General features: G+C 41.5%; 1 protein-coding gene across 2 annotated transcripts in view; it reads left to right on the forward strand.

Moving 5' to 3' along the window:
• The window catches only part of LOC308332165 (cell adhesion molecule CEACAM20), a 29,904-nt gene extending 3,575 nt beyond the window's left edge, over window positions 1-26,329 (forward strand). Inside the window, exons 3-11 of one of the 2 annotated variants that reach the window (XM_080787838.1) lie at window positions 2,307-2,470; window positions 2,855-2,981; window positions 6,654-6,932; window positions 10,561-10,833; window positions 11,834-12,088; window positions 13,102-13,219; window positions 18,194-18,230; window positions 20,706-20,747; window positions 23,592-26,329. In XM_080787838.1, the coding sequence (XP_080643964.1) occupies window positions 2,307-2,470; window positions 2,855-2,981; window positions 6,654-6,932; window positions 10,561-10,833; window positions 11,834-12,088; window positions 13,102-13,219; window positions 18,194-18,227 (1,250 nt within the window). In that variant the 3' untranslated portion in view covers window positions 18,228-18,230; window positions 20,706-20,747; window positions 23,592-26,329. The remainder of the gene's footprint in view (window positions 1-2,306; window positions 2,471-2,854; window positions 2,982-6,653; window positions 6,933-10,560; window positions 10,834-11,833; window positions 12,089-13,101; window positions 13,220-18,193; window positions 18,231-20,705; window positions 20,748-23,591) is intronic. The other variant, XM_080787839.1, reaches the window with a different exon arrangement.
• Window positions 26,330-26,576: the final 247 nt, after the last annotated feature.

The following is a 26,576-nucleotide window of genomic DNA, read 5'->3' on the forward strand; positions in this document are numbered from 1 at the left end:
CAGCTCCTCATAGTAGCCACTCCTTCACTCACTATTCATCTCTCTCTCTCTCTCTCTCTCTCTCTCTCTCTCTCTCTCTCTCTCTCTCTCTCTCTCTCTCTCTCTCTCTCGCACGCTCTCTCTCTGTGTCTCTCTCTGTGTGTGTCTCTCTCTCTCTCTCTCTCTCTCTCTCTCTCTCTCTCTCTCTCTCTCTCTCTCTCTCTCGCACGCTCTCTCTCTGTGTCTCTCTCTGTGTGTCTCTCTCTCTCTCTCTCTCTCGCACGCTCTCTCTCTCTCTCTCTCTCTCTCTCTCTTTCAGTCCCAGGGCTGAGTTGACAGACACTGCTCTGCTTGCATAGCAAATAACCTGACCCTCCCTCTCTTCACTCACCTCAGGGTTTATAAGAGCACTTAATATGTGTCAGGCCTACTTAAAACTTTGAATTTTGAGTAAGTGCTTCATTTAACTTCATAGGTGTGCACAACTCCTCTAATCTATGGTTCAACCAATGGTTTCATTATTTTAAGGCCAATAATTGAGAAATTCCTGTGCAAATATATCAATTAAAAGAAACAAGAAATTACTAGGGGAATAAAAACATATGAATAAATGGAATTCTAAATGGAATGGGAAAAGGAAAATAATACTGCCCAATCAGAACTGAGCCTGATGCCTGATATGATAGTTACTGCCGAGAGAGACAGGAAACACTTCTCAGCTATCAGGTCGTCCCAGACGCCGCACCCATACAACTCTGGCTCTCTCTCAAAATGTTATTGTTAAATACCTTACTACTGACACAAACATACACAGCCACAGTGTGTATGTGTAATATTTGTTATGATCTGACTGTGGACTGTGTAAGTTACCCTTATTTTGTAGTGTGTATTTCCGGTTTTGCCTAGTTGTTGCCTGTCTTGTCTCGCCTCTTTCCCTGTTACACCTGTCTCCATTTCTGTCGTTAGCCGGCAGTTGCCTGATTACACTCACCTGTGTCTATAAGTACTAGACTCATTCTGCTCTCACACTGACAGATCAAAGTTGATGTTACTTTGTGTTCCTGCCTGTTTTGTCCTGCTGTTGCCTCGTCATGTAAGCTGTTATATGTTTTTTGCTCTAATAAATACTGGACTTTACCTGCCTGCCTGCTTGTTCTGCATCTGGGTCCACAACCTGACACACATCGTGACAATATTGTCTACAGCATAATTTCTTTCTTGCCCTTAAAACTTCTGTCAACAACAGACGCGTTGAACGCATGTTCAATATTATAAACTGACCAATACAGTACGTTTCTCTGTAAATCTCTAGTCAGAACGGGTTACTACTCCTTTACTTTCCTACATGATTAGCACATTCCTACTAATGCCTCATCTCTAATGACATTGCATTCATGGATACAGATCTATTGGAACGAATCTGGTTCTAAAAGAACCAGATTTGCGCAAACACAAACCTGTTTTGAATAAAGGCAGAAGAACACTGAATCACATTATGCGCTCATAATGGCATGCTCTCACAAAGCACAAGTCAACGCTATAGCATTGTGCTGAACAGGTGTGGTTTGTGAGGTGCTAGAGACAACTCATTGGGGCTGGGCAAATTATATCGATTTTTATCGGTGTATCGTGTGAGTTTTTAACATTTCATTTTCATTTTTCACACAATTTTGTTGTCTAAATTAATGATAAAAAGCAAACGGTCTGTATCCTCAAAAAAGTTACCTCTGAAACAATTGATTTTGCAGCTTCCATTTCCGTTAGGTCCAATATTTTGACCATCAATGATACCTTATTTAATAATAAAGGTGCCATTATGTTCTTGATTATCGCAATATAAATGTTTTCCCCAGCCCTATATTGAAGGTGATTTTAATTATGCTGGACCTTTTACTTTGGAAAAGCTGTACCAAAAATGCCTATTCTGACTATGGATTCATCAGAAAAGCTGCAGGACACTGTATGTATTCACAATATACCATGCTATAGCTTTTACTGGAGCCTCTAACCCTGGCAGAATACTGTAGGTGCAGTGTGCACACACAGTCTTTGCTTGATGTTTTGTGTAAAGCACATTGAATTGCATCGTTGTTGAAATGTCACTGATATACAAGAACCTTGACGTATACATGACTATTTGACCATGTAGCCTACATGACAACTTCTTTGCCTGACGCTGAAGAAGGCTTGACGGCAAAACGTGTCCGTGTATGCCTATGTGTGCCTTATGTGTCATTAAAACGTACATTTATGTGCTGGCAGTTCTTTGTTTTAATTGAAAACCTACTTTGCCTCCCTTTCTCTACTCTCTCCTCATTGAATCACAGTGCCGATAAGTGACGTTGCCATTAAGTCCAGCGTGACGGAGGCAGTGGAGCTCAACAGTACCGTGGTTCTGACCTGTTCTGCCAAGGGTTCCTTCATCACGTTCGCCTGGAACAACGGAACCACACCCATAGTGGCCGACGGCAAGAAACTCACTTTAACCACGGTGGGTTTGAGGCTTTCACAAAACGATTGTGACTGAGGTAGACTGAGGCATCTTTGTATGAGGAATAAAATGAAATGAAAAATTCACTGTCTTGTCTGTCGATCACATGCAAAAGCAGAGACGATTCTGTGGCTACCAATTAAGGTGAAGGTGGGCTAAAAAAAATTTATGTTCCTCAGCCACGCTTGCACAGACAGCATTACATTCACGGAAAACCGCCCAATGATAGAACCGCAGATGTTTTTTCTTGGCAGAATGTTCGATGAATTAAAACAGTTAATTAACTAATTAAACCGTTATGTTTAATTGGATAAATAACATCCCTAGTTGTATCTGTTTTATTCTGTGTCTATTGTCTAATTTGTCCGTTGAACTGTATTGCAGGCAGACACCTCTAGTACACTGACGGTGAAGGATCCTCTGAGGACAGACCTAGTGGGTCCCATCTATTGCTCCGCCACCAACAAACTGGACTCACAGAAGAGTGCACCCTTCAGCCTCTCTGTCAGCTGTGAGTACACGCTACTGTAGTTTCGTTTCCTGTTTTTGTGGTAATGTTGATGCGGCCAGTGGCATCCAAACTAGCACCACAATTGTTCCATCAGTATGTCGCTCTGTTCCTTGTCTTTGTAACCAAGTGCAACTTGTGGAACCAGGTTGCACTTATCAAATTAAATTGAGAGGGAAAACAAACAAAAAAAGTTTGAGAACCTAGGTTTTGTTTTGTGAAATGTGAAATAATTCGGTTTCACAAAATGTGCTTGATTGAAGACAAATGACAGGCATAATCTCTTCATGTGCATGGTCAGTGCAAGTAAAAGTACTGATTCTCTACTTGAAAATTACTTAAGTAAAAGTACAAGTACCCATTAAGAAAGTTTCTTAAGTAAAAGTATAAAAGTACCTCTTCATATAATAGGTTCTCACTAATAATCATGAAAAAATGGTGCAATTATGTTCTACTTGGTCTGTGTCTCATAGGAGGGCTGTGGGCAGTTCAGAAACCGTCTTCCAGTGACATCATTGATGGGGAATACAAGCTAATAAAAACTGCAGGCTTTCTAGTCCTGAAAAGTTGCAATGCGAAAATGGAAGCCATCGTTCTCACGATAATGAAAATCTAAACATTTTTGTAAAAAAATAAATCTTTAAAAAAAAAAAATCTGCCTAATGATGATGTCACTGGAAGACGGTTTCTAAACTGCCCAAAGCCCTCCTATGAGACACAGACCAAGTAGAAAAGAATCGAATTTGATCATGATTATTAGTGAGTACCTATATGAAGATAGGTTGAAAAGTGGTGAAGTGGTCCTTTAAATGTACCTATAAGTTCAAAAAGTATACCGGTGTAAAATGTACTTAAGTAAAAAGTACAACATACACTCGTCTCGAAACTGGCCATTCATTATCAATATTTTGGCATTTAATGTTTGTTTTGGGATAAACACTAGAAACTGGCCATTCAATGGCATTTAATGTTTGTGTTTAGATTATATATTAATAGAGACGGCACCCAGAGGAAACCCTGAGGCGAAATGGACACAGTGGCCGAATTTGTCATTGCAGCTCGAGCCCGTTGACTATCATTGCGCACGTTCATGTTATTGGGCCCATGACACGTGAACGAGAACACGTGAACGCGCGCAAACGGCGCAATGATAGTCAACGACCAGCGCGTTCATGTTATTGGGGCAATCCATCCCAGAATGCACTCTGTTCCTACCCGGAAGGAGGAAATCGCCTCATGCTCGTGCTCACCTCGTGCTTTTGAGCAACTTAATACAAGTGGATGGGAGGAGGAATCCGGTGCCGTCTCTATTAATATATACTCTAAGGTTAGGACAATGTTTTTGTTTACATACACTTACCCTCAGGGTGCAAGCAAGCTCACACAAAAATATATTTCAGATGGGGGTCCACAGTCAACAGTCCACAGTTATTTAGGGGAGAATGGGGAGAGCCATTGCAATTTTCAAAACAGACATTATAATTGCCTGAATTCACGCATTATAATTAGCCCTGTCCTTCTGTCACCCATTGAGATGCATGTTAAATGATTTCTTCATAAAAAGAATCGATCATTTCAGTAGCAAGAGCTTGAAAATGTCTTCTAAATCTAGTCAAAAAAGCCTGCAGTAGGCTATATACAGTATACACTGGACAAATGTGGATGACATTATTGGAGGAGAAAGTTGAAACGGCTATCGACTTAACCGTCCCGTTCGACAGACGTTTTCATGCGATGCACGGTGATTACAGTGATTAGTATTGCAATCACCTGGATGGGTGAGTCGTTCCTTGAAGGCTTATGTGTTCCACAACACAGCCATGCAAAATAACAGCTATGATGACATAGAACTGAACTGCAACCAGCGGATGCAGCACTCGTCACGCACACACGCACACACGTGCACGCACACGCACTCGCACTCGCACACACACACACACACACACACACACACACACGCACACATGCTTCTCTGTGTGAATGTGAATGAATGAGTGAGGCGATGACTTTATAAACTTTATGCAGAAAATGTGAAATGAAGCGAGCCCGAATATTTCGCATATTTTGCGCGGAAATATGTGTAGCGAGTAACGAAGGGTGTCCAATTGTGATGTAGCTGATTAAAAGTACGATTTTTACTTGTAAATTTAACGAAGTAAAAGTACAGAAAAATAAAAACACTCAATAAAAGTACAAATTCTCAAAACGTGTACTTAAGTACAGTAACGAAGTAATTGTTCTTCGTTACTTTACACCACTTAACCGTTTAACCACTGTACACACACAGCGCCCTGTGGTCACACACCTCTAATCGACAGGAAGTGGCGCTCCCTGAGACCTGTTGCTACAATGTGTCATACTGTACCTCTGTTAATCATTAACTGAGAATCAGTGAACTTTGGGAGGAAGAATTCGATCAGTGGAAGTGAACCGGATGCTAGGATGAGGTGGATTGTAATGATTGCATTAGACCTGATTTGCATGGCCCGGGCTTCCAGCGTGACGGTCCAGGCACCGCTGACAGCATATTGCAGGTTCGAATCCCAATCCCGACGACCTCCTATCAATAAAGACATAACCCCCCCCCCCCCTCCACAATTATTTTGCATGATACTCTTATCATGCAATATTTATCAATATAAAATCAAAATAAATAAATACAAGTAAATTAATCTGTTTTTATTATGGATCATTGGAAAGTGCTTTGTTTATTAGGCACACAGTGAGTGGGAAATAAATCATGTATTGGAGTCGTGATGCATTGGTAATCGATTTATAATCGAATTAATCTGAATGGAATCGTCAGGTACCTACAGTATGTCCGGCCCAAGTATAAAGTGTATACAATAAAGATTGTAAATGTGTTGCTCAGTCAGTGGCTGATTCCAGTCGGGACTAGTTGGATTGCAGCTGGCAGGATATAAAGATGCGATTAGATCGTCCCTGTGCGTACTTTTCACCTGAGAAATGTACACTGATTAAGATGAACTGTAGTGCGGAAGTGGAATAAATATCAGGATTCAGGACAGTTAGGGGGGGGGGGGGGGGACTGTGCCTGGGTTGATGAAGTAATGAAAACCCTGAATGAAACTTCTCACTTTCTCTCACATGCAGTATCATTCTTGAATCTAGATGATGAACTCGTCACAGTTTAGGGACTTAACTCACCTGCTCAGTGTTGAACAGTAGTAGGCCTACTATCCAGTGTCTTTCTTTTGTGGCAGCACGTCTGAGTGCTGAGTGTGTGTGAACAAGAAATTTGGCGCTGGGTTGCAAGAATATCTCTGGACACACACAGAAACCAGACAGTGGCCTTGTGGTTGGAGTGTCCGCCCTGAAACTGGGAGGTCGGGGGTTTGATCCCCGGCCGGGTCAAACCAAAGACTGGGAAAATGGGACAAAAATGGGACTCTGCACTCAGCGTCAATGGGTTGGATTGGGGGGTCAAATCTACTAATCAAATGATTCCCGAGCGCGGCACGGCTGCAGCTCACCGCTCCTTGGCTGCGGCTCACAGCTCCAGGAAGTGGGTCAAATGCGGAGAACAAAGTTCACTGCGGTAACGTGTGTGACAATCGTACGACTTTGACTTGACTTGAACTAGACGGCTAAACTCCTGCAAGCCACATCGGCATGAATTAAGCTTAACCCTCCGTATTGTTGCTTCCTTTATAGATGGTCCAGAATTGGTGGAATTAGCCGCCAAGCCAGTGATTCCAGCCAGCATGGTCCTCAGAATGGACGGCAACCTCGCGCTGTCCTGCGCCGTACAGTCCAGCCCCCCTGCTACTGTCGCATGGCACCACAACGGAGCAGTGCTGGCAAAGGAAACCGCCGCAAGTCTGGTTCTGGAGAAGCTGACGGAAGCACACAGTGGAAACTACTCCTGCGTGGCCAACAACGCCAAGACGCTACGCTCCGTGTCCTCCAAAGTGATCCATTTCACAGTGATGCGTGAGTGCTCTAGTCTATCTAACTCATTATTTACCACTTAATTTAAGCCCTACATCTCTGCTGTCGGGAAGAAACCACCAATGTTACCAAAGAAGAAACCAAAATGAAAAATATAAATCTTTCAGGAAATGAAGAAAACCGTGTATTTTTAAAACAAAGCAATACTGCCTCATCAAAGTAGGTGTTGTGACTTTATATATTGTCAGTTACTTCCATGACAGGGGGAGAGGAAGGTCCAATGGAGTTAAGAGGTTTTGTCCCAAGTACTTTTTACTACTTTTCATTGGTACTATATTTTGGAAACGACACACAGACGGATGGAGTCAGGTGGTTTCCTCCCGGCAGGATCTATAAGCTCACAATGTGAAGCACTGTGAACTCATAGATCGCAAAATGTTCATGTGCCTAGTCTATTTTTGGCCTCATGACATGCCCGGAATCAGGATTTTAAGGTACATGTCTTAAAAATGACTATTTATTTGTTTATTTATAATTTTTCTTTTATTTGCTTTCACCACGTTATACTTCATGGTTGACCGGCGTTCCCCTGGGGTCTATCCTTGGCCCACTCTTTACCCCCCCCCCCCCCCCTCTATATACCAAATCTCCTTGCAACAAATAGTTGATAACACATCATGTTGTGATGCATTTTGAGTTTGTAGATCTGCTATTTCTTGCTGAATGTTAGCCTGTATTGGCATGCCCAGAATAGGAAAGCTACTGTTCTTAGTTTTTTTTTAACCCATTCTGACCTGAGATCAGATTCATACGAGGTTTCCACGGGACACACACTGGTCTGATTAACCCATTCTGACCTGAGATCAGATTCTAAAAATGTCAGTCGTTCTTCGATTTTTTCAAAAATAGCAGACCTACAAGCTCGTATCGCGCCACTCGGTGGCGCGATATGAGCTTGTAGATCTGCTATTTTTCAATAGCTAAAGCATAACATGATGCCAACACCAAAATGGGTGCCCGGTCAGAATGGGTTAAGAACGAAGTGATTGTGTTTATGTTAGTGCTATAGCAATTATGACACTGAATGATGAGGGACAGCTAAAACAATCTGCAGTGAGAGAGTCATTGTGACATAGACAGAATGCTAGCACTTTACATTATGGGACTGTGTTCGTAGAAGGTATTCATTTAGCAAGCCTAGGCTTTTACAATGACTCGATGAAAGAAAAAGAAAAACGATCAGAACCTGTTTTGGCTCTGTGGCCTCCAGGCATGAAACTGTTTTGTCGACAGAAACATGCACGCCTGTGCGTGTCCGTGTATGTGCGCAGACACACACACACACACACACACACACACACACACACACACACACACACACACACACACACACACACACACACACACACACACACACACACACACACTGACTCCCTTGCAGGTTGCACAAAACACACACACACACACACACACACACACACACACACACACCTGAGAGCAGCTCTCAGGCGACCAAGCCGGTTTGTATCCTGTGAAGTGTGTAATTAGTACAGGGGGAATTTTGTGCCTTTTTTTCTTGGGGGGGGGGGGGGGGGGGGGGGAGGAGTGTCGTAGACTGTGAGGAGGGGTTGTTTTGCACTTGACGGCAGACAACCTGTGTGTGTGAGCGAGCGTGCGTGTGTGTGGGGGGGGGGGGTTCCAAAAACCTGCTTTACTAGAACATGGTCTTTCCGAATGCCCTAAAGGTTTTGGCAGGGTTCTTTTCTTTTGAGAAAAAAAGAGAAGAGGGAAGAGGGAGGTTAAGACCTGGGAAAGAGATATTTCCATTTCATGCGTAACATTTTTGGCGGTTAGCCCACAATCTTATCTAGAATTTGATTGCAACGTACTACAGTGAGGACAAAATATGATGACTCAAGTTCCAGCCTTGCCAACATTACATTTGGTTCTTGTGTTTATTCTAGAACAATAATTTAGACAGAGAAATAGGTGCTATGAGGTGAGAGAAATGTTTACAGGGGACGCAATGTGGGTCAGGGCAGAAAGAGAAAGTCATATTTTACTTGTAAGTATCATTTTGTTCTGTAACCAGGTTCGGTGACACAGAACAAACATAAATGACTGGTAAACTTTTTATTATATTTATTTTTAGCAAGTAACATTTTATAACGCATAGTAGTTGCTATGGGTAAAGGGGATTGTTTATAGAGGATAATGCCTAGTAGTAATATAGGAAGTGTTTATGACAAAAGGTCCATACATAATGTTGTCTGAAAACCCATTGAATTGTAATGGGACCAGACATCATACATAGTTTGGGTTAAGAAGACATACAGAGGCCATAGGTATATGCCAGAGAGTGGATGTAATGACACTCAGCAATGGGATATGTCCCCCTCTGACTGAGTGTGTGTGCATGCATGTATGCTGGAGTGCGTGCGTGTGTGCGTGCATGCGTTTAGTTTAGTTTATTAGTTTGTTTTTTCTTTCCATACAAAACATTCTTAGTTCATCAGTTGCATGTGTGCCTGTATGCATGTATGCTGGTGTGCGGGCGGGCGTACATGTGCGTGTGTATGGGTGTGAGTGTTTAGGGACACCATAAGGTACTCGGGGAGCATGAGATTAATGCTATATGATAGGGTGTCACGGGAACAGCATTATGATATTCTATTCACATAAACTAGCACAATAGGATTCAGAGTTTACTCAGGGAACACGGCCGTACGCTATAGGCAACATCCATATGATATCCAACTGGCAGAAATAGTACAATAGGTTGATGGATAGATACATTTGCGGGAAAATCAAATGAGGGACAACAATCAGGGTTCTAGCAAAAAGTACACGCACACACTCCAGCATACATGCATGCAGGTGCCACATTTTGAATGTAGTAATGTTTAGCAACTATACAGACTAAAGACAATACATATTTTCTTGAAGAAAACAAGAATATGTGAGAATAGTGTGCAGCACTACTAAAATCTCTCTGGTAAAAGGCATCAGAAAATCAAGTAACTTTTTTTAACCCCAAACCTAAGCCCTTTAATGGTAAACTGATTTGCCAACCATAGTTTTGCCAACCTACTGTAAACTCAAACGGGTTGTCCCCAATGAAATATTCTCATGCACTATGCGAGAGTGCAGGTGAATTCACTCACATGCTGGAACAACAAACAGTGAGTGGCTGCCTGGCTGAGCATCATGTCCATTATTCCACCATAACACAAGACCACATTCCACTCCACTGCCTTCAGTACCATGCAACACCTGGCCCACTGGAAAAGCACCCACTTCCACAAGAAAGGCTCAGTTGTTTTTTGTGGTCTTGTTTACTTTGTTCTTGTAAGGGTTTTTTCACCATAACCTTTCTTTGTGTTTTGTATAATAATTATTTACTTGTAAATAATTTAACTAAAGCTAGCTTTATTAACAAAACATAAAATGACTAACTCATATTAATTCAATTTAATTGTTAAGGTTATTAAAACGGTAGAGGCTAGCCTATACTTAAAAGCCTACTTAAATTTAATCCACAGCAACTGCTAGGGATATTCTTTCTGCCGTAGTAATACTGAAAAGGTGCATCAAGACAGACATTTACCTAGTTTGAGGACCCTTTCTAACACCCATCTCTTGTGATGTCTCTCTGTCATAATATTTACAGAGGCAGTGTCAGGTACAACCCTCACAGGCCCCACGGAGACGCTCCTCGCTGGCAAACAGACGGCCAATCTGAGTTGCCAGGCGACCGCGGGCAAGGCGACAGCACAAGCTTGGTTCAAGGATGGCAAGCCACTGTCTCCTGGTGACCGCGTGTCTGTGTTGGCAGACAAGGTGTCAATCAAACCTGTGCAGAAAGAAGATAACGGGGAGTACCGTTGTGATCTCACCAACGCTGTCAACACTGACTCTGCCACCTACAAGATGGTGGTCAACTGTGAGTAGGAAGGATGATCACTTGTACACATGATCTCTCTCTGTCATGCGCACACAAACACACATGCATACACACACCCACGGGTCTCACGCATTCATGATGCTAGTGATCCAGCATGCACCAGCATTATATTGGTAAAGCACTGAGAAAGTAATGGATAGTAAATAAATGGTAATTATACATGAAAGATTTAGATTTTAATTGAAGGGATAGCCCCTTGATATGCAGCATTTTCAAGGGGGGCCCATAAAAACATAAACAAGAGATACATAGAAACATACAGTATACAGATACATGCATGCATATATACGCAGACAGCTTGCTCCGCCCACCCCACCCACCACATCACCAGCTGTTAAACAACAGAGGAAAGAAGGGCACAGTGCAAATACATGTCAATACGGGTACTTAGAATTTAAGCATAAACAAGTTGAATCAAGATGTGTATGTAGGGAAGTCCTGAAGCCAATCAGATGGGTAGCAGAAATACTTTTTGGTAGTTTAAAGTAAGCGTATTGTTGAGGTCTGGATGTGGATGTGACAACACTGGGCCAAATACTGCTTCAAGTAAGAAGGGCACCTAAAATATATACATTTATAAATAATTAAAATAACACTTTTTTTGTATAGCACCTTTCATAACATGAAATGCAGCTCAAAGTGCTTTACAGAGCAATGGAGAAAAAAAGAAAAGAAAAGCAAGGCATAAACATTAAAAAACAAGAGCAGTAATGCAATACAGGGAGGACATGAATAACAAAAAATGAAAAGATCAATTAAAAGCAAGGGTGTAGAAGTGGGTCTTGAGCTGTGCTTTAAAAATGTCTACAGAGGCTGCCTGTCGAAGGTACAGTGGGAGTTTGTTCCACGCCGTCGGTCCGTAGAAGCAAAAAGCTGCTTCCCCGTATTTTTTAGTTGCCATTTATTTAGGCAAAGAAATCTATGTCATCTGAAAATGAAAAGAAACCTATGTCATCTCTATCTTCCTCTTTGTTTTCAGACGGTCCCGGGCCAGCGACGGTTGAGGCCGAAGAAGCAGTGGAGATCAATGAAGTCGTGAAACTGACGTGCGCGGCCATGTCCGTGCCCGCCGCCACCTACACCTGGAAGTTCAACGGGACGAAAACCGCCGTCACCACAGCCGAGTACCTTATCGAAAAGGCCGCCTACAAGAACACAGGGATGTACACCTGCGAGGCACACAATGCCGTCACCGGGCTGAGTGCCTCAGCCATGCATAAGCTCTCTGTCAAAGGTCAGAATAACATATGATTCTAATACAAAATATGCAAGGGGGTAATGAATGGCTAGGTGGTCATTGTTGATAAAAAACGAATCACAGACAGGATGATTAGCCACCGACGAGGAGCGGATGTGGCTTATTACACGGCTACTTAATGAATAGATTAATACATTTACCCAAAAGTAACAACAAAACGATGTGCTGGCCGTCCGCCCAGTGCAGCACAAGTCGCCTCGGAAAACAAGGAAGTGAGTTACTGCAATAACTGCATCATCTATTTCTTCCGTCAAATGTTTTCAAAAACATTCTTGAGAGCAATGTTTAGTTGTAAATTATATTTTGTGTTTACATGGCTGTCATGTTGGATCCAGCATAAAATCCAAGCAGCGTAGTAGGTGCTCTTAGCCTTTTATTAGGCAGCATTCTGTTATAGAGCAGAGTGGACATTATCAAGAAATAACACACCGCTGAATTCAGCGACTGACCAATCAGAATCAAGCATTCAACCTAGCCGTGCAATAAACAGTAGTATTATTGAGAAGAATTGTCTCAACATTATATTTGCATCTGTCCTTGTGCTGCTTATGAAGCACTTTGACCCGCATAAATTCTCTCTACATTAAGATGTTGTTCATCTTCTTGTTTGATACATGACATCTAGCTAGTGGCAGTAACCAATAATAAGAAGTACAAGGGTCAAAACCATAGTGGTCTGTAGATGTAATGAAATTGCATTGTTTGTCATAACTCAACTGGTTTGTGACCCATCCCTTGTAAGTTGTCATACTTTATTACAGGTGTGATTCCGTTATAAACAATACATTATGGCAACATACAGTATATGTTCCAATAATGATAATGATGAGCATCTTAATCGCCATGCTATTGACAAGCTCTACTTAATACTTAATACCTTTTAGAATGGAATCAAACCAACCATCCCCCCGCCTCATTGCTGATGACTGAACACATAACTAAACCACAAAATTACACTTTTGAAACCGTATACCACGTCTTTTCCACAGAGGAAGGAGCGCTGGATGAGGGTCTTTCGGATGGCGCCATCGCTGGGATCGTCATCGCGGTCTTGGTTGTCCTGGCTGCTGCCATCGCCGGGGCTGTGTACTTCCAACGGCAACGATCGTAAGTTATCGTAAACCCATTTTTTATAGGTTTCTAAAAAGATGCTGCAAACTAAACAAATTTGGCACACAAGTGCTTCGGAACCTACTCTCTCAGAAAAGTACGTTTTCCACTTGAAAAAACTAAATGGCCACCATTTTTCAAGATGGCTGCCTTTCGAAGTGGTTTTAAACCGAGTTTGAACTATATTTTGATTGAATAATCTTATTTTGATGGCCTATATGTAACGTGTGATCTGCGTTGTGTTGTATAAGTTTTACTCTTATGTACCCAGGTACATAAGAGTAAAACTTATTTTTGTTTGGCTTCCTTACAGACAATGCAACAGCATAGATAGCATAATATTCAAACAACAAACACACAAGATGTAACAATACACTCCAACCTTGAACCTTGATCTATTGTTGGAAAAAATGCGCATGGGTGTGTCTGTCATTTTGTCTGTGTTAGCCTGTCATTGTATCTGTGTAGGAGCCATTATGACAGTTTCTTCTTGGATATCTAAGAAATTCTGCTCATACCTGTCATTTGTTGCTGTCTAGCGACATGCCATACAAACATGTATGATCCTGTCCGTGCACTGACACCATACTCTAGAAATTATATATGTTTTTGTGCTAGACTCTGGTGTTTGTTAACCAGATTAATTCTGGTTCTAGTTTTCCATATTGTAGGCCTATCTAAATTATATGGGTCTGCATCATCAGGGTTGAGAACCATTGGTCTGTGTTTCAGATACTCAAGGCTATGTTTGCAAGTTTTTCTGCCCAACAAAGAAGGCCACAGCAAGAATTTATTCAACCCATAAAAAATGACAACCAGTTTCCTAAACCTAGTGTAGGTTTCATTTCACCTACAATAGTTTCGTTTTTATTTTCTGGTGATGCAATCCTGACACATCCTAAAATCTTAGTCCATACCTGGACTTCCTGAATTCCACACATACCCTCGCAAGTCGTCACCGCGAAAGAAAGAGCAAACCGTTCACTCACTGGCTGACACACCTTTTTGGGGCCAAATGATAAACAGAGTGTCCTACAGTAGTGGGTTCTCAAAAGATTTTCAAGTTAAGGACACCCAATATGAATAATAATAATGAATATGTATTTGTCTGCAGAGCCCCATTTGAAAAGATTGTGTGCCAGGGACCACCTTTTCCCGTCAACTCCCTTACTTCTCCCTCGTTCCAGCCAAAAATACTTCTGGGCTTCACATAATAAGTGGCTATATTATAACCACTTAACTCCCTCCACCTCACCCTCGCTCACTCACCCATTCTCCTACCCCTCCACCTCACCCTCGCTCACTCACCCATTCTCCTACCCCTCGCTGCTCCCTCTGCTCTCTCTCTTTGGAAATCGTCCATCCGTTACCCTAATAGAGTGCTGACAGGTGCAGTCATGTGACCCGACAGAGGTTGCCAGGGGTCAAGCAATGCTATAGTAGCTATTGGCGAGCGCCGCCTCATCGGTTGACCGCCTCATCCGTCCATTCCTCATTTGTCTTCACCAACCACATCGTCATTGCACGACAAGGTTTTTGTTGTGTGATAGGAAATCCCACTGTCTGGTATCTAAAAGACTGGCATGGGGCTTAGATCTTATGACTGATATACCTGGCTGCTCTCTCTTTCATCTAACATCGGAGGGAGCTTTCCATGTAGGTTGTTTGCTGTAGTTCAGTAACACACAAGCAACTGTACACTGTACATTGCACTGTAACCATTTTAGAGGCTCACCGATGTGTCCCAAATCTCATATTACTAACGTATAGCCAATTATTTTTGTATTTGCATTCATGAAAGATAACTTCGTATTTGTGTCCTGTCAGACTACCGGAATACCCTCTATTCTGTGTTAGTGCTTAACTTTACTTAACTCCTTAACTTTTGAGTTGTTCATCTGGTGTACTCATCCTGTGTAATTTACAATGAGAGGGAGGGGCTCTGTGTCTTGTTGAAAAACACGTTGATGGGACACGGGGGACAACCTGTGACCTTTCTGTTACCTGCCCAGATTAGACGTTTTATTTGTTCACTGGTTTGAGATTACCTGAAACCAACCACATTCAGTAGGTTGCATTGTTTTTTGTCCAGGTGTCATTCTGTCGGATTATAAAATACAATGCACAATTTTTCCTCCCACAGTTTTACAGGAGGGACTAATACTCGACTGTCTTCAGTGCAGACAGAGATGTCTGTGTATGATAGTTTACCGCGCAACACACACACACGCACGCACGCACGCACGCACGCACGCTGTACACACAGACCTGTTTGCATGGGGGGGGCATAGAACCGCATGTGATGTTTGTTGATAAGAGAGACAGAGCCCCTATCCTCTGTTGAAAAAAATGACTTGGTTAGCTCAGCAGCTGGACACAGGTGTAGACCAAAGACCTTAAACTATTCCCTGTATTTAAGTGTATTTTGTTTTCTTGGTTAGGTCAAAAGTGCCGTTCTTAGACAATATACAGTATTATAACTAGTGAGTGAATATAAAAAGATAAAGGGGAATATGCCAGGCATTAATCTAGATTTCAACCAACAAATAATATCCATAAGCTTAAGTAAACATTGTTCTGCTCCATTGTTCTTCGGTCGGTCTCAACTCACACATGCACACTTGTGCGTCCGTGCCTGTACACCTTAGCTTTGTCACCTAGTATTACGCCTTGTGTGGGTTTCGGGTGTTTTGAAAACACCGTCGGACCACATTCCAATGCTCTCCACTCTCAGCACTGACATGTCGGTCACCTCAGACGATTCCATCAGAGCAACGGCAATAGGGGGATGGGCTGAATACATGGATGTAAATAGGCCAGCTGTGTGTGTATATGTGCTTTCATTCTAACAAAACTCTAATCTAATCAATGACTGCATGCTTAATGAGAATCTGCATATATCCAAACCCAGCACTCCACATGCGCTAGTCCTGTGGGTCTCAAAGTGTGGTCCGGGGACCCCCAGGGGTCCTTGAGCGGGTTACATGGGGTCCCCAGCAAATTGAGTTTCAACACCCTATTTTATACTTTGGCTGTTTGGAAATAGACAAACTACAAGCTCATAATATGTCGCACTGTGACTCGTGAGCTTGTAGATCTGCTATGTTGTTAAGAAAAACATCATATAATCTTGCAAAATATCTGGAATTTTGAAATATTCAAAAAACACAAATACTTTTCAGATGGCGGTCTGCAGTCAAATGCTTAAATGTTTGAGAACCACTACCCTAGTCCAGTGGCTCTTGTTTGTCTATTCAGACAGCCAGGTTGCATTTACCTGACATAAATTTGTCTTGACTCTTGATTATAAGGAGAGAACCAAAACTGGGTTTCCCCATGTCAAGATTCAGGAACCATTATCCTTGTTGTTCGGGAAGGACAGTCCTTTAATTGCAAGATCATACATTTGATCCCAGCAGCAGCCGATATGTACAAGAGTACAAAGGTAGAAGCCAATGTTCGCTATGGTAGTTTATTACCAAGCAGAGTAGGCCTAACCCCCTACATATCTTTATATACCCATAAAACTCTACCCAGCACTACTTGGAATATAACTGTCCTAGGTGTGGTCCTAGGTGTGGTCGCCCTGGGGGTGCGTGCGTGTGTGTGTGTGTGTGTGTGTGTGTGTGTGTGTGTGTGTGTGTGTGTGTGTGTGTGTGTGTGTGTGTGTGTGTGTGTGTGTGTGTGTGTGTGTGTGTGTGTGTGTGTGTGTGTGTGTGTGTGTGTGTGTGTGTGTGTGTGTGTGTGTGTGTGTGTGTGTGTGTGTGTGCGCACGCATATCGGTGCTGTTGGCATATTTTATGAAATCAATGCCCTGGTTTATACACTGTCATATGACAGTGTCACGCAAAAGTAGCAAAACCTTTCATTGGAAATGGGCTTGCCAGGTTCAAGGTGCTCCTATGAACAGCTTTGTGTTTGTGTGTTACTGTCCGTTTGAGCACGGAATGTGATGTATGAGGATGACGTATGATTATAAGAGTGCCGCTCTGTTCAATATTTATAAAATATTCAACATGTTTAAATATTTATAAAATATTCAACACGTTTAAAATGATGCAAAGCTCAGGCAGACAACTCAAAGGAGGGCCAATTCCTGATAAGCTGATCAGTCAACATGCTCATTCCACCTGATTGGGGGCCGGGGCAGGCTGTTTAAACCTCCATGCTGCTCACAGCTTTATTGTTCTTGCTGCTCCGCTATGCTGCTGCTCTGATGTGATGGTGCTTTGTGCTCTGCTCTATGAAGCCACCACCACCACCACTCACCTGTGGACTCTCTTTCTATTGGTCCATTCACCACCACCACCACTCACCCGTGGGCTCTCTTTCTATTGGTCCATTCACCACCACCACCACTCACCTGTGGGCTCTCTTTCTATTGGTCCATTCACCACCACCACCACTCACCCGTGGGCTCTCTTTCTATTGGTCCATTCCACCACCACCACCACTCACCCGTGGGCTCTCTTTCTATTGGTCCTTTCCATTCCCTGTCAAATCTAGTTATTCAGTCATTCATGCTTACAGGGATAAATATATTTATAGAGTTGTCTGACTGAAATGAGTTTATTTGTGTAATACAATGCCAATACAAAGTCAAGCGAGATATAGTAATATAATATTATCAGTTGGTATTGCTTCTGTCTTAAATAATCTGAATATTATTTTTATGGCAACTTCTAGGTCATAATGTTCTCTTATCTATGTGTAAATGCAGATGAGCCTTTTCATTAGAGAACTACTATTGACTAAAAGTACAACTCTCACGTAATAAGAAATTATCTTAATAGATTAAAGGAAGATTAGATTAGAAAATAATAATAATACACATGTACTAGAGTGACAATTCTATTCTTTATAATTTTTTGATATACCAGTCAAATATTTATCATGAATGCACCAAATGCAAAATGGAACTAAATGTAAACTCAGAATGTTTCACTAACTGAACTGAATTTCTGTCAACAGACGGCCCTACGAAGCTGCAAGTCAGGCGCCCTGAAAAGTAACCGTTTTTCAATTTCATATCATATATTTAAAATATAACCGGACATACAAGTTTTCCGCCTGACAGTGACAATATTAGTGTGTGCGCAACTAATAATTAGTCTGACCTTAGTGATAAATGGCTTGGTGAACAGATAACTGTGGTGACACAATGTAGAGCGAATGCTTGGAATGTTACTGTCATGTCTGCACATGTCTGTTTTACTACAACTTACTGTCCGCATGGCTTTTACCTCTGTGTTACTGTCGCTCTGTTTATTTCTCTGTCCTTTTCTCTCTTTCTCTGTCTTGCAAAACCTGTGGTAAATAATTTCTCTCCTCTGCTCCTACTATTTATCAGAAAGTTCTGAGACGGCAATCCCCAGAGGCAGTCATTGTACAGTTGCTGTTTGCAATATTTTCACATCCTGCTCCAAAAAACTAAAAACCCACAATATCTGCATAACGTGAACTTTTCAGCAATAAAGCAAATAATGTTGGAGATAGTTTTTCTTTTCAACTGCACAATTTTGAAATTTTGCAATGGCATTTGAACAGGTTGCAAATAAAAGTCTTAAAAGTCATGAAACTCAGTTTACACACCCTGTCAAGCTCTCTCCTCTCCCTCCTCCTACTTTTTCCACGATATGGACTTATCCCCACGGTAGTCAACAGTACTTATTGTAAGAAAATGTTGTCATTGTAATGGACAACTGAGATATGCCTGCTCTTAATGGGTGGTCCCAGAATCCTCCAGGCTATACTAATGCTAACCTGTCCTTTGTCAACCACTCTCTTTCTCCTTTCATAGTAAATCAGTCAAACTTGTTCATGTTTCACTAAAACATAAACAATCTGAAAAATAAAACTTAATAGGACATGCATCTGAATAAGATTTGTTTTAACATCATTTTGGAAGAGCATGTTTGGTGGTTTCCGCCCACTTGATTACGCAAAGTTATATGTAATGATCCCGGACCATGTTTAGTCCCACTCCCATTTCTGACCATTCCCTCCCACATGGTTTCATTTCTGACCATTCCCTCCCACATGGTTTCATTTCTGACCATTCCCTCCCACATGGTTTCATTTCTGACCATTCCCTCCCACATGGTTTCATTTCTGACCATTCTCTCCCACATGGTTTCATTTCTGACTGCCGTTTCCGCAACACATAATCCCGTAAAATGACTGTCAAATGCTGCATAATCCCGTAATATTTCCAATGAGACCCAAAAACATTACCAACAGAAACACAGAATGAGAGAGAGTGGAAGAGAGAGAAATACGGCCATTACAGCACCATGGACAGCAACACCATTGAATTGCTGGACAGCAGGTCATTAACCCATTAAGGCCTGACCTCAAAATTAAATAAAAAAAAGTTTTCTAAATCATGACAATTTTCGGAAAGATGTGAGGCACATTTTAACGATTTTTCAAAAATAGCAGACCTACAAGTTCATCTATGAACTTGTAGATCTGCTATTTTTCAATAGCTAAATTATAACATAATGTTTAACTGTTTAAATGTTTAACATTGTTCAAAACCATAAATAGACCAAGCTATAATAAAGCATGGCCACACATCCTTCAACCAGCTCAGTGGCCTTGTGGTGATAGTGTCCACCCTGGGACTGGGAGGTCAGGGTACGATCGCCGGCCAAAGACTCTGACAAACAATAATGGGACCTAGTGCCTCCCTGCTTGGCACTCAGGATCAAGGGTTGGATTGGGAGTAAGTCCCCGTTGACATACTAGCGACATGTCCAGTGGGTGTACGTGTACATGAAGCTGCCTCGCACTACAGAAACAGGAGATAGGCTCCTGCCCTATGGGCCTCATGGCTCGGCAAGGCTTAGGTGCACGATATCTGGTTAATTGCAGGACAGTTTGTTTTTGGTTGTCTTTATTACCAAAGCAAGGTATTTAAACACCACCTGCTCCCACAAGATCTGCTTTGTCTCCTGCAGGATCCAATGGATCCCGCTCTTAACGCAGGGCTCTACCACATACCTCCACATGTCTGTCTCCCCTAACTCTCCCCTAACTAAAACGAGTAATGTCAAAATCACGGCCCCCTTGCGCAGAACCAAGGACTGGGGTTTTCAATTAATCTATCATGGTTAAAATGGCGTTTGAAGTTACAAACATGTTTGAAAGTAAAATATCCTTTTAAGAGAAAAACAAAAAAAAGGAAACTGGTTTATGTTGTCGCTGTCTGGGAAGTTTATGTTGTTTTGTCTGCTGCTGTTCAGTAGTATAATCAATAACTAATTTGTCCAAAATCACTTTGAGACCGTAATGTGAAAATAACTTAACTCTCTACTGTAACTAATAAAATGTGTCTTGTGTAAATTCTAAATTGGGTCTAACACAGACTGTTTGTAGAAAGTAGAAACATTACCACCAATGATGAATCTGACAGCACACTGACGCAAGGCCATTCCTGGTTAATTAATCTAATACTGTTTTGTTTTTGTTTTGTTTCCAGGGTTGAGTCGCCCTACTAAAGAAGTCACTGTACATCATGCTGGTAAGCCTCTTTTGATAAGTGTAATCTGTGTATCTCTGAGCTACGTACTTTTGCTCAGGCATGTGTTATGCAGGGTCAACTGCATGCTGGGTTTTATTCTGAAATGAAAACGGGGGTGGTCAAACCATCTACAATGTGATCAGATTGAGCTATTGATTTGATCATGAATTGAACAACCATTATTATTCGATGTGCATTGTACGTAAGATCTTTTCTCCCCAGATAGTCAGAACTTATCTTACCTTTATTCACATACAATTGTGACTGATTCGTTCTTAGGTTTTATGATTAAATTATTGCTAATTCTGTGCTTGGAATTTTGGCAGCCTATAATAACACGCACAATCAATGGTTGTTACTTGTGATCACAGCAAAAAGAATGGTTAAAGGATCATGTGCTCGAAAAGGATACCAGTAAGACGCCTTAAGGGCGAGAAGCGACCGCAGGAACTAAAGCATGAAGTCAGATATAACAAATTACTTAAATTTAAATATACCAAGAAATGACTGACATATCTAATAATTGTATACATTTAAAAGGACAAATAGCAGCATGGTGCGTTAGCTTGTATATCTGCTATTTCTGCTATTTTTGGAAATTGCGATTATCGCAAATTATTACGATTAGACGATTATGTAATAATTTTGACAGGCTTAACACTTGCACTGGTAACATAATGTGATCAGTCCGATCAAACGCATGAGGACCCGACAGCAAGCTGCTGGTACTGACAGACAGGTGATGCCTAGCGGTGAAATGCGGAGACGTTCGAATCCGTCCAAGCAAATATTCGGTGAATAATTAATAATGACATCATCATCATGTCCCTGGAGGTGTTATCTTGTTCCCAGTGCTGTGCCTTTTGGTATCTGTGTTTTCGCTGTCAGTCGGGGCGACAGGCCGGGTCTTATCCCCACTGTTCAGAACTATCTCTCACAAGGCTGTCTCCACTCCGTTTGTGTGTGTTTATAATACATGTGTGTAATTGAGTGAGTGAGCTCATCATGTCTCGCCATGCAAATGTGTGCACCAGTTTTAGTGTAATGTGCTAGAGTAGGTTACATACCACCCTATCACATAACACTGTAAGATAAGATTGTCTGTATGGCAGGCTGTCTGTCATCATACTCGTCTGCTCTGTGCTGAGCAGTTGCTTATCCAATGATGTATAAAACACATGGAGTTGTATGCAGTAGAGAGCTTTATAACCACGTCTATGTTACAGGTTTTATATGTCACTCACTCATACTATACAAGTATGTACAGTCAGTGGAATGTTGGTGTGACATGCTCTGCAGACTGCTTCCACTGACAGTGTGTGTGGTATTATACAAGTTAAGAAAAGGTTAAAGGTAAATAATTCGGTTTTTTAGCAGCATATACAGATGATTTACCGAATATGATGAGAATAATAATCATTTTGCAGCCTTCATATAGATAATGGACAGTATAATATATCTGTAACATAACTGTAGTGCAAGGTACAAAGTGCTGTATGTTTGACAGAGAGACGTAGAGAGCTGTGACATAACATACGGTATTCAGAGTCATAAGAATCGGTGTGATTTTAAGAGCAGGTGACAAGTAGACATGTATTCCCTATTTAGAATGCTCACCTCCAGAACAACACTTAACCCTAACTGGCCCTGTAGGATGGAGCCCTGCCTAAAACAATCATCAGTGTCATTTTAACTCTCTTACGGGGGTAATTGTGTAACCATTTGTACCATTTAACAGTAACACTGAAGATGTTACCGTCCCCCTCGTAGCTTTCCTACTGTCTGCCGAAATAAAGGGGGAAATGCGAAATTTCCTACTGTCCTGTGAAAAAATGAAGAATTTAAGGCAACTGTCATCAGGACATATTTGCATATTACAAACTGGTTGGTGTCTGAATCAGCTCGCACACATAAAGGGGTGTGAGTATGACAAGGACTTTGTGTTCAATATACCTGTTTCCACTTGAAACTGAGTAGTCTTCCTGGCACTATAGTTTTTAGCCATGAGCATGAGTTTACTCAAGGTAAGTCACTCTGAATAAGAACTTTACATAATGTCAGGTTATCTATTATTATGACTTACTGTGACTGACTGGTGGTATTTAGTATTTTGCTCAAAGACACGTATAGGACATGTGTGCTGCTGGCAGTGGTGGAAAAAGTACTCAAATGATTTACTTAAGTAAAAGTATCAATAAATAGCAGATCTACAATCTCACAATTGTGTGAGCTTGTAGATTGACTATTTTCAAATGGCCGAAATGTATCTAGGACTGAAGTGGGTAATGTATGTTTTCTAATTATAATCAATTTTGAAATAAATGTAGTGGAGCAAAAGTGTAATATTTGGATCCGAGATGTAGTGGAAAATAAGTCAAAGTAAAGTACCTTTTGACATTTAGGTCTACAGTAGTAAGTTGTAATGTTGAAACTATAGATATTGCATTCCTAGATGCAATGCACCTTTATGTATTTACTGTGAATCAAGTAAAATAAATTGCACTCATCTAAGTCTTAGATGAGTGTGTGGTTTCTGGTTCACTTGATTTACTGTTAATTCAAATAGTTGATCAGACAGCATATTATGTACTGGTACCACAAGATTACATTTTGTATTGCTCTTGGATGGAACTTGATTTGTTTCAGCAGATAGTAAAAGGAAACATTTAAGACACTATATAAGGATATAAGAAGCATACAAAGCTCAGCAAATGTTGGCAAAGAACTGCAGGTGAGCATTTAATGTTTAACGTGCAGTCTCTCTCTCTCTCTCTCTCTCTCTCTCTCTCTCTCTCTCTCTCTCTCTCTCTCTCTCTCTCTCTCTCTCTCCTCTTCCTTCAGGAGGTATCATCAACCCAAAGTTCCACCCATTTTGATTACCATGATCTATGTTTGTTGGGAGCACCAGTCAGAATCAGAGCCTGAGACCACTGCCAAAGGGACCAAAGAGCCCACCCCCTCCTCCCGGTCCTCGTTGGTGTCTGCACCCCGGGGACGATCTGTCCTGTTACAATGAGAACCACTGGCCTTGTTTTTGAGGGACTCACAATGACGGATTTGATGGGACTTAGCAGGGCTCAGATTTTGAAATGAACTTGAGACTCCAGTTAGTCCAGTACTGTTCCAACAACACACTTCTGGAGAAAATTACCATCTACTATTGCCTATATACCTCCCTCTATTGTTGAGGGGCGCTTCCCCTCCAACCTCTGGCTTTCAGACATGATGTCATGTGGCAGCCAAGTCTATGGACTTTTAATGTTTGTTTTATCCATGCGGCCCCAAAAATCAGCTATCCCCCCCACCCCTCCGAAAAAACCAGTCCCCCACTCGTGATGTCATGAGGCAGCCATGTCTATGAACTTTTAATGTTTGCTTTAAGCAGTGTCGTCATGTGGCAGCCACAGTGGGCGCCCCTCACTTCACACAAGTGTGATTGTTTTTCTATACACTCCCTTCCTTCTCACCTTTTCTTTCTCCCACTCTCCTTCCACCCCTGACCCCTCCTTCCCAAGTATCACCTATTCAAGCTTTTGTCATCCACCAACCCCTTGAATAAATGGCAGAAGCAGCCCTGGACTTTTGTGTGTAGGAGACGTACCTTGACGGGCTGTTGCCCCCAACCCCCACTCCCCCCACCCCCCCAATGGATACCTGAGGAGGAATTTTGTAGTCCAGTGATATGCATGGACCCCACCCTTACCCCAGAGAATGTAGTAGTAGAAAGTCACAGGTCCGTGATCACTGGCAGACCACACACACACACACACACACACACACACACACACACACACACACACACACACACACACACACACACACACACTCTCTCTCTCAGGTTGACACACCTAAATGTGTCTACATACCAGACCTGGTTCAGATAGTATTGGCAAATTCTTAGGGTTTGTTTTATTCTACTTAATGGTGCCAGAAGAGTGGAGTTTGGTCATTATGAGCGTGTGCGTGCATAAGAGTCTCAAGAATATGGGGAACATACTTTCAAGTTTCATACTTCTATTATTAATGCGATTGATACTATTACATTGCCTTGTTGTGATAGGCCCTACCCAACTAGTTATGAAAGAGAATTTAACCCAAGACTAGAGAACAATCATGGCGGAAACATTTTCTCTATTACATTCTTAACTTCCCCAGCGCAGTCTTTCCATTATGTCTCACACTAGAGAATGGCATTAAACCAGAGAGAAATCCTACTACTAAAACTACACTAACAAGTGTCAACATGCAGGGAAGGGCTTGAAAGGGGAGGGAGGATGAGAGATGAACAGAAGGCGGGAAGGTTTTATTTTCGTTGGCAGCAACATTCTTTTGGTTTTGGAGGGAAAGTGTGTGATTACCCGATTGGATAATCTGTTTTTGAGCTCATAACTGTCGACACAAATCCCGGGCTCGGGTGTGTGGAGTCAGTCGTCCAAAGCCTTTTTATTAAAACTGAAACTGCTGTATGTTTTTAAATGTTTTATTTTACCTGCATCCTTTTTATTTGAAGTTTTACGATTGTGGAATTACAGCTTGTTCATTTGTTTGATTCAAAAGTATTTTTGCTGAGACCTCAGATGATTTTAGCATTGTATTGTGCATTGAACTTTCTGGTAAGCTTTTGTGTGTGTGGTGTGATGTTGTTGTACATTTTGCCATGCACTGATCTTCATGGAGTATTTATTTAGTTTAAACTGGACCTAATCATTACTTTACAAAACCCACTCATCCATACCCAAGCAAATACACTCCAAAGCCCACCGTCTGTTTTTTGTTCATACACACTCTTTGTTAGTGTGTGGCATTTTCTTCCCAATCCTGATCCAAAGAAAAGTCACAAATACGTAATCTTCTTCCGTTTCAACATTGATGACATGGTGTGATAGATATCATAGATTATGCTGCAAGTAAGCAAACAATGAATTATTGTGTGTATTATTTTATGGGTTCGTTTGTTGTTTTCATATTACACAAGGTTAAATGTTGAAGAATTCCACTCAGCCAATATAACCTCAGTTTAAGGATCCTTACTTTTTAATATCTCTTTCTTAAACTAGTAACTGCTGAGAGAGGTGTGAGATAAAACGGATCTCTGACAGGCTATTTCTGATCAAGCCTCTTGATTTGAGGTTTAACATTCAAATAAGTATAATCTTTTTTCAGATTTCAAGGTATGACACATTTAAACGCTTACAATCTGCACTACTTGTAAAAATTACTGCCTTACATAGCAGTACATTCTGTCAGACCCTGACTATGTGATGTCGAGTGTGGTGTACCTCAAATCTAGTCTTACGGTACAGGTACGACTGTAGTTATTCTACTAGGTAGATAATTACATTCAGCTAATGTCCCAGGTCTAAATTAGCCGCTGAATTCATGGCTAAAGTCACTAGTGTGGCATGCAAATCCTGTTATGAATGATGTATGCTTTATAATAGTGTGTAAGCCCTGCTGATAACTTTGCCTTGTTGTAAATAATACATGCTAGATGTTTTTCTGTCTGCTTTACAAAATGTTAGTTACTTTTGTATTTTATTTGGGGTTTCTTGCTTATTGTGATTAAAACATTTCTAAAGACCTTTTGTTTCCCCTGTTCATCTTAAGGATGTTTACAGAACGACCATAACACAATCAGTTCAGTAAATTCAGTTTTATATTAAACGGTGTGTGGTGGACACTGTGGTGGCAGACTTGTTCACATGAAAATAAATCTACCAAATTATCGATTCTATGAAGTTCAAGTTGTACGTACTGTAGGTCTGTGAGCCAGTGTGTCTGGACAAATATTCCCACACACACTGGCTCACAGACCGACAGTACAACTTG

This window comes from Protomyctophum bolini (assembly GCF_963924005.1).
Source record: "Protomyctophum bolini genome assembly, chromosome: 17".
NCBI classification, from domain to species: domain Eukaryota; kingdom Metazoa; phylum Chordata; class Actinopteri; order Myctophiformes; family Myctophidae; genus Protomyctophum; species Protomyctophum bolini.